This window comes from Melospiza melodia, chromosome 26 (genome assembly GCF_035770615.1).
Source record: "Melospiza melodia melodia isolate bMelMel2 chromosome 26, bMelMel2.pri, whole genome shotgun sequence".
Lineage (NCBI taxonomy): Eukaryota > Metazoa > Chordata > Aves > Passeriformes > Passerellidae > Melospiza > Melospiza melodia.
Genome location: NC_086219.1, coordinates 5,417,228 through 5,425,987, shown reverse-complemented (window position 1 = coordinate 5,425,987; position 8,760 = coordinate 5,417,228). Strand labels below are relative to the sequence as shown.

At 59.3% G+C, this 8,760-nt stretch overlaps 2 protein-coding genes across 2 annotated transcripts in view; both read left to right on the top strand.

Annotated features, from left to right (window-relative positions):
• The window catches only part of CELA3B (chymotrypsin like elastase 3B), a 6,060-nt gene extending 5,834 nt beyond the window's left edge, over window positions 1-226 (top strand). The window contains exon 8 of the mRNA XM_063176951.1: window positions 134-226. Coding sequence (XP_063033021.1) covers window positions 134-151 — 18 coding nt within the window. The 3' untranslated portion in view covers window positions 152-226. The remainder of the gene's footprint in view (window positions 1-133) is intronic.
• A 3,530-nt stretch (window positions 227-3,756) lies between these two features.
• Window positions 3,757-8,129, top strand: TMEM269 (transmembrane protein 269). The gene is made up of 6 exons (XM_063176965.1): window positions 3,757-3,966; window positions 5,187-5,334; window positions 6,535-6,632; window positions 6,723-6,866; window positions 7,697-7,897; window positions 7,982-8,129. Exons 1-6 carry the CDS (start codon window positions 3,942-3,944, stop codon window positions 8,089-8,091), a joined length of 726 nt encoding a protein of 241 aa, XP_063033035.1. The 5' UTR covers window positions 3,757-3,941; the 3' UTR covers window positions 8,092-8,129.
• The last annotated feature ends 631 nt before the right edge of the window (window positions 8,130-8,760 follow it).

The following is an 8,760-nucleotide window of genomic DNA, read 5'->3' as shown; positions in this document are numbered from 1 at the left end:
CACTGGTGTGCCAGGCTGCTGGGGTGCTGGGGTGCCATGGTGCTGAGGTGATGGGCTGCTGGGGTTATTAGAGTGTTGGGGTGTCAGGGTGTTGGGGCGCTGTCCTCCTGTCTTAGAAGCTTCTCCCTTCCAGACCATGAACAACAACTGAGCATGGCAGCGTCCTTGTCATCAACTCCCCCTGGCCTGGCATCGGGCAAATAAAGCAATAAACACCAACAGCTGGCACCAGGGTGTCCTTGTGGTCCTTGTGCTGGGCAGGGGTCTGGGGGCAGCAGGGGCTGCACCATTGCCAGCAGACAGTGCTGGGAGCACCCCAATGTCGCCAATGTCATGGGCATGGACACCCAAAGACACCCCATTCTCCCAGGGATGGGCACCCAGAAACACACCAGTGCCACAGAGATGGGCACCCAGAGATACTCAGACACCATGGGGACAGACCCTGAGAAGTGCCCAGACACCCACAGGTGCCCAGATGCCATGGAGATGGCACCCTCAGACACCCAGATCCCACAGGGATGGGCACCCGGGTGCCACTCAAGTGACACAGCACCAAGCACCCCAAAGACCCCAAAGTGCCCGATGTCATGGGCATGGACACCCAGAGACCCCATTCTCACAGGGATGGGCACCCAGAGACGCTCAGGCACCATGGGGACAGACACCCTACGGGTGCCCAGATGCTGTGGAGGTGGCACCCCCAGACACTCAGATCCCACAGGGATAGATACCCAGGTGCCACAGGGTGGCACTCAGGTGACACAGCACCCAAAGTGCCCTGTGCCATGGGCATGGACACCCAGAGACACCCCAGTGCCACAGAGATGGGCCCCCAGAGTTACTCAGACACCATGGGGACAGACCCTGAGAAGTGCCCAGACACCCACAGGTGCCCAGATGCTGTGGAGATGGCACCCTCAGACACCCAGATCCCACAGGGATGGGTACCCAGGTGTCACAGGAATGGCACTCAGGTGACACAGCACCGAGATGCCCGGAGATGGCACCCTCAGACACTCAGATCCCACAGGGATGGGTACCCGGGTGCCACAGGGGTGGCACTCAGGCGACACAGCACCCCAAAGTGCCCTGTGCCATGGGCATGGACACCCAGAAACACGCCAGTGCCACAGGGATGGCACCTCAGACACTCAGATCCCACAAGGATGGGCACCGGGTGCCACAGGGGTGGCACTCAGGTGACACAGCACCCCAAAGTGCCCTGTGCCATGGGCACCTGCTGCCATGGGCACCCCAACACACACGGGCGCGGTGGCTCTGTGTGCCCTGAGGACACCCGCGTGTCCCCCGTGGGGCACCCAGTGCCATCCCGCGCCCCCCCGAGGCAGTGGCGCGGCCCCCTCGGGGTGCCCCAGGGCCCGGTGCCCGTGCCCGTGGCCCTCCTGGCCCGGCCGTCTCCTCGCAACGGCCGGCACCGGCGCTGTGACCGGGAACAAAGAGCCCTTTCACGGTGTCCCCGCTGCCACCGGCACCCTGGGACCCCCCAACGGGGCACCCCGGGGCCATCCCCCCCCCACCCCACCCCGGGGCTCTGCAGCACCCCCGATTCCCGCCGCGGTCTGGGTGGAAAATTCCAGCCGCAGGGCTGTATAAGTTTTATGGGCTCCTTGTCGCCGTGTCCTCGGGGACCTTTGCTCCCCGCTGGTGGCCCTGGCGGTGTCGCCCGCCCCGCAGCCCCCTCGCTATCGCCGGCCCTTTGCTCGGCTCCCCCAGCTCGTGACACCCTTTGCACAAGTTGGGGTCACCTGGCACAGGCCCGGGGTGGCGGGAAGGAAAGGGGACCCAGGGCAGGGGGGTGAGGGTGGGGGCACCGGCTGTACCCCCGTGCCACTGGTGGGAATTGGGGTGGGGTGGCACAGGGTGGTGGCACCTTTTGGGCGCAGTCATGCTGTGGTTGCAGTGGGTGCAGGGACAGGTGTGTGGCAGTGCCAGGGGGCTGCTGTGGGGCTGTGGGACTGGTGTGGGTGTTGTGGGACTGGTGTGGGGCTGTGGGACTGCTGTGGGTGTTTGGGACTGGTGTGGGTGACATGGGACTGGTGTGGGACTGGTGTGGGTGTTGTGGGACTGGTGTGGGTGTTTGGGACTGGTGTGGGTGTTTGGGACTGGTGTGGGTGTTTGGGACTGGTGTGGGTGTTGTCGGACTGGTGTGGGTGTCATGGGACTGGTGTGGGTGTTGTGGCACTGGTGTGGGGCTGTGGGACTGGTGTGGATGTCATGGAACTGGTGTGGGTGTCCTGGCACTGGTGTGGGTGACATGGGACTGGTGTGGGTGTTGTGGCACTAGTGTGGGTGTTTGGGACTGGTGTGGGTGTTTGGGACTGGTGTGGGTGTTGTGGCACTGGTGTGGGTGTCATGGGACTGGTGTGGGTGTTGTGGGACTGGTGTGGGGCTGTGGGACTGGTGTGGGTGACATGGGACTGGTGTGGGTGTCCTGGCACTGGTGAGGGTGTCCTGGCACTGGTGTGGGTGTTTGGGACTGGTGTGGGTCTGTGAGGCTGCCATGGGTGCTACAAGCAGGACACAAATACAGGTGGTGAACACTTGGCAGAGGTTTTGTGAGTCTGGCATGGGTGCTGCGAGTGTGGGATGGGTGCTGTAAACCTGGCGTGGGTGCTGTGGGCATGGCATGGGTGCTGTGAGTGTGGGGTGGGTGCTTTGAACCTGGCATGGGCAATACAAAGCATGGTGTGAGCACTGTGAGCCTGGCAAGGGTGCTGTGAGCCTGGCAAGGGTGTTGTGAGTGTGGCATGGGTGCTGTGAGCCTGTCAGGGGTGCTGTGAGTGTGGCAGGGGTGCTGTGAGCAGGATATGGGTGCTGTGAGCCTGCCAGGGTGCTGTTAGCAGGATATGGGTGCTGTGAGCCTGGCAGGGGTGCTGTGATTGTGGAGTGGGTGCTGTGAGTGTGGGGTGGGTGCTGTGGGCATGGGATGGGCAGTACAAAGCATGGTGTGAGCACTGTGAGCCTGGCATGGGCGCTGTGAGTGTGGGTGCTGTGAGCCTGGCAAGGGTGCTGTGAGCAGGATATGGGTGCTGTGAGGAGGATATGGGTGCTGTGAGCCTGGCAAGGGTGTTGTGAATGTGGCATGGGTGCTGTGAGCCTGGCAAGGGTGCTGTGAGCAGGATATGGGTGCTGTGAGCCTGCCAGAGGTGCTGTGAGCCTGGCACGGATGGTGCAATCCTGGGATGGGCCCTGAGAGCCTGGCATGTGCTCCATGAGTGCGGGATGGGTGCTGGAGTGTGGGATGGGTGCTGGGGGTGTGGGATGGGTGCCATGAGCTGGGTGTGGGCGGCGTGAGCCTGCCCAAGGGGCTGCAAAGCTGGCAGAGGTGCCGTGAGCGTGGCACGGGGGGTCCACACCTGCAGAAGGCGAGGAGTGAGCCTGGAATGGGCGCTGTGAGAGGTGCCAGCAGAGCGACAAGGGTGCTGTGAGCCTGGCACGGGTGTTATCAGCGAGACACCCGAGCTGCGAGTGTGACACGGGTGCTATCAGCGCCCCATGGGTGCTGCCAGCCCGGTCCTGCCGCTGTGGGTGCTGCGAGCCTGGCACGGGCGCTGCGAGCCTGGCACGGGCGCCGCAGGCTTGGCACAAGCGCTGCGAGCCTGGCACCGGTGCTGCGAGCCTGGCGTGGGCACCGGGAGGCTGGCAGGGGCGCTGGGAGGCTGGCAGGGGCACGGCGAGCCTGGCATGGCCCCCCGGCCCCCCGGGGCAGCTCCTCCCTCGCCGGTGGTGCCAAGCGGCTGCGAACCCCCCGTGTCCGTGTCCGTGGCCTCTGGCCGGACCCACCCCCGCCGGGTGACTCAGCCCGAGAGGCTTTTCCTTATATAACGCGGCACCGCGCGGAGCCCCACGGAGCGGCCCCTGCCTCAGTTTCCCCGGGCCGGGGCGTCACTGTCGCCGCTGCCGCAGCCGCCGCCGCCATGTGGATGGTGTCACCGCCGGTCGGTAAGTGTCACCTGGATGCCGCTCGGCCCCTTGGCGAGGTGTCCCCCATCCCTAAAAGTCGTCATTTGGCAGGGGTTAGGAGAAAAATTAGGGTTATAGGGGCAGAAAATTGTAAAATACACGCATAGCCCCCCCAAAATAGGTTGACTTTGAATTTGTGGTGGCTGAACCCCTTTTCCTTGCGCCTCCTAACGCACCTGGGAAGAACCAAAATCACCTTGTTTCCCCCACCTAAAGCAGTGATAAAAGCAGCGGGAGCGGCGCAGGGTTAAGGAATTCCCTCCCATCCCAGCACGGAGGTTTTGGGGTGACAAACGCCAGGATCGGGCGAGCTGGGGGGCCCCGGCCGTGCCCGGCTTTGTGACGCTCTCAGGTGCCTGGAGCCGGTGCTGCCGCAGCTCCGCAACATTCCCGGCGCCTCGGCAATGGGAAAGGGACGGCAAATCCCTAAAATTCCACTCTCCGACATCCCCAAACTCACCCCGAACGGAGGGATAAAGGTGGGGAGCGCGGCCCCAGAGACCCGCGGCGGCCGTGCGGGAATGCGGGGGGATTTTCCCGGCTCAGCCCGGGCTCAGCCCGGCTCCGGGCGCGGTGTCCAAAGGTCGCTCCCGGCTCGGAGCCGCCGACCCCCGGCACCTCCTGGGCTCCTCTGCCGCGGCTTTTCCTGGCTTCTCCCACCTGGGGAGCTGTTTCTGGTGGCGTTCCGGCGATGGAGCGGCGCTGGGGGGGCTCTGAGGGCGCTCGGGGGGGTTTGTCTTGCTCTGACGTGCTGTTTTCTTTCAGATGAAGGATCTGCCTGGCTTTGGGACACGGCAAAGGCGGGGGGCAAAGGACAGGACCCTTAAATTCTTTCCCTAAAGCTTAGCCCGATAGGTATATAAGATCCATAGAGCTTAAACCGGGGTTGGCTTTTAGTCTAAGCTTGGGTTTGGCTTAATTTCGTCTTTATTTTATTATATTTTTACGGTTCTTTTATTCGTTTCTTTGCCTTTTTTTTTTTTTTTTTCTTGGCCTCTTTTATTCCATTTTTTTGGCCGCCGGTGGGGAGCTCAGCAGCAGAGCTTGCACGAATCAATCCCCTGCTGCTTTCCTAAAGAGATTTTGGGGGATTTTGGTTTGAGGAGGGGGAACCCCTGCACGGACCCTGCTATGTTTTGTTTATTTTGGGGGGGGGCTGCAGCCCCTCTGTGGTTTGGAACACGCTGGGGGGTTTGTAGGTATTTTCCAGTCCACCAAGAAGCTGGTGCTGAGCGAGCAGGCGGGACGGGGCCGGGCGCTGGAATTCCTGCGGAAAAACGCGGCCAACGGCATCTCCGTGGCCAACCTGCTGGCGGGGCTCTCCTCCATCCTCTGCAGCGTCAACAGGTGGGGAAAAACTGGGAAAAACGGGGGGGAAAATCGGGGCTGGGGAATGGGGGTCACAGTGGATGCGCTCCCCTTGTGGCCGAGCGGGTGGGCAGGGTCCTCTCCTGACTCCACAGTTTGAATAGGTGGGGGAAAAAACGGGATAAAAATGGGAAATGTGGTGAAAAAGATGCACAGAAATGGGGGTCAGCTTGGTTTTTCTGCGAAAGGGGGAAATGAGAGGGCAAAGATGGTAGAATAGTGTGGTTTGTCCTGGTTTGCTGGAAAAAAGGGGGAGGAAAGATGGAAATATGGTGAAAATCGGGTAGAAAAGTGTGGTTTGCCCTGGTTTGCTGGAAAGATGGAAATAGGGTGAAAATTGGGTAGAAAAGTGGGGGCCAGCCTGGAAAAAGGGGGAAAGAGAGGGAGGAAAGATGGAAATAGGGTGAAAATCGGGTAGAAAAGTGTGGTTTGCCCTGGTTTGCTGGAAGAAGGGGGAAAGGGGAGAGGAAATATGGAAATAGGGTGAAAATCGGGTAAAAAAGTGCAGTTTGCTATGGTTTGCTGGAAAAGGGGGGAGAAAAGATGGAAATAGGGTGAAAATTGGGTAGAAAAGTGGAAGCCAGTCTGGTTTTGCTGGAAAAACAAGGGAATGGGGGAGAAGAGGATGCAAAGTGGGGGACACTGTGGTTTGGCTCTCTCCTCACCTTTGGCCTCTGCAGCATCAAAGGATGAGGGGGGAAAATGGAGGAAATGGGCTGAAAAGGGGTGAAAAAGAGGGTTGAGAAGTGGGGATTACCCCAGTTTTTCTGGGAAATGGGGGAAATGTGATGAAAAAGGAGGAAATATGGTGAAAAAGGTGTAAATGTGGTGAAAAAGAGGTGGGAAGTGGGGGTCACCCTGGATCTGCTCCCTCTATGGCCAACCTCAGAGGTCAGGTTCTCCTCCATCCAAAATAAGAGGGCAGGGCAGAAAAGGGGAAATGGGGGGGAAAAAGAAGAAAATGCAGGTTGAAAAGTGGGGATCACCCTGCTTCTGCTGGAAAAAAAAGGGCAAATAGGGCAAAGATAGGATGAAAAGTGGAAATCACCCCAGTTTTGCTCTCCCTGTGGCCAACCTGCTGGCTGGGCTTACCTCCACCCTGTACGATGGGGCAAACAAGGGGGAAATGGGGTGAAAAAGAGGGGAGCAGGGTGTGAGAAGTGGGGTGTCCCCCCTTAGGCAATACCAGTACTCCTGCTGGCTGCTGCTCCTGGGTTTCCTGCTGGATCTGGCCGATGGCGCCGTGGCCCGGCAGCTCGACGCCTGCTCTGCACTGGGTGAGTGCATCCCCCCTGGGCCAGGGCTGACCCCATGGGCGTCCCCTGTGCCCGGTGCCCACCTGGCACTGCCCCTCGCTGCCCCCACAGGTGCCAAGCTGGATGATTTTGCTGATTTCACCACGTTCGGGCTGGGCACGGCGCTGCTGCTGCAGCCCCAGGGCGTGCTGGGCGGGCTGCTGAGCCTGGCCTATGTGCTGGCTGTGTTTGCCCGCCTCTGCTTCTTCTCCAGCGGTGAGTGAGCCCCTAAAAGTGGGGGGGGGGGGTTGGGGTGTGAGCCCCCACATTGTGTTATGGTTTGTCTGAGTGCCACTGAGTCCCTCTGAGTGCCACTGAGGGGACCCCGGCCAGATCCGGGGGTACCAAAGGCAGGCAGGCTGAACCTGGGGGTACAGAAGGACAGAAGGACAGCCAGGCTGATCCCTGGGGGTACAGAAGGACAGCCAGGCTGATCCCTGGAGGTACCAAAGGCAGCCAGGCTGATCACCTGCATCTCAAGAGATGCTGGAACATGAAGATGAAGGGGTAGACTGACTCTTAGCAGGGGTTAATCCAAAGGAGCCCCTACACCTTAGGGGGCTCCTGCTGAGAGCCTTAGAGAGGTGCCAAAATTACATTTAAAGGGAGGTGGAAAGCTAAAGTAGATGGAGGTGGAAACCTAAAGTAACTTTTTGCTAACCAATAAGAAATTTACTATAGATAACATTTTACTGACCAATAAGAAAAAATAAGGAATGGATACTGGGAAATGGATAATTAGGACAGCCTATGGAGAAACACTTGGGGGTTGACTCCTGGTCTCTGGATAATCACTCAACATCCTGGACTGAAAGTTCTGGATGGAGGGGATGGGATGGGATGGGATGCTGAGGGATTGATGGAGAGCCAGGGTGGGGATTTGGGGATGATCTCAGCAAAGGAAAGGGATTACACAGGTAAAAAAGGAAGGGGTACAATGCGGGGTAAACCATTTGGGAAAAATACGGGGATACAAAACCAAAACTATTACAGAGTATTACAAACTATAAAAACTACAACAACACTGAAGTGCTGCTGCCCCCCAGGGATCCCCTTCACGTACCGAGGGCTGCCGTGCCCCTACGCCTCGGCGCTGCTGGCCAGCACCTTCCTGCTGACCGGGGGACACGTGGCCCTGCTGCGCGTGGCCGCCACCGCCATGACCCTGTTCATGGCCGACTGCGGCTGCTACCCCCACGACAGGGTGCTGGAGTCACAGCTCTGGAAGAAACTGGTTTATGCTGGAGGTAAGGACGGGGATGAGCTCTGGGGTGTGGATGGGGGGTGAAAGGGCAGGGAGAGCGGATGGCCAAGGATTGTCCTGCTCACAGGGGTGGCGGCCGTGCTGCTGGCGCCGACGGCGGTGGCTGCGGTTTATTGCCTGGCCTGGGCCACGTCCTACATCGTCTTCCCCTTCGCCCTCTGGAGCTGCAAGGCCTGAGCCCTCCCTAGAGCCTAGTAAAGCCTTCCTCATCCTCATCCTCGTCCTCCTCGTCCTTGTTTCGGGTGCTGCTTCCTCCCTTCACTCTTCCCGCTGAATCCGAGTGGCTGCTAAGGTAAAGAAAGAGAGGCTCAGCTGCAGGGAAACCTCAAAATCCCAATCCTTTGTGGGGATTGATGGAAACCCCAAAATCCCTGTTCTTTGTGAGGATTGATGCGAAGCCCCAAAATCCCTGTCCCTTGTGGGGATCAAGGGAAGCCCCAAAACGCCAATCCTCTGTGGGGATTGAGGGAACTCCCAAAATCCCTGTCCTTGGTGAGGATCGAGGGAAAACCCAAAATCCCAATCCTCTGGGGGGATTGATGGAAGCCCCAAAATCCCAATCCTTTGTGGGGATGGAGGAAAGCCCCAAAATCCCAGTCCTTTGGAAGATTGATGGAAGCCCCAAATCCCTGTCCTTTGTGGGGATCAAAGGAAGCCCCAAAATCTCTATCCTTTGTGGGGATTGAGGGAAGCCCCAAAATCCCACTCCTTTGTGGGGATTGAGGGAACTCCCAAAATCCCACTCCTTTGTGGGGATCAAGGGAAGCCCCAAAACCCCCACAAATTTTACACCTTTCCTTTGTGGGATTGAGGGAAGCCCCAAAATCCCTGTGTTTTGGAGGGATT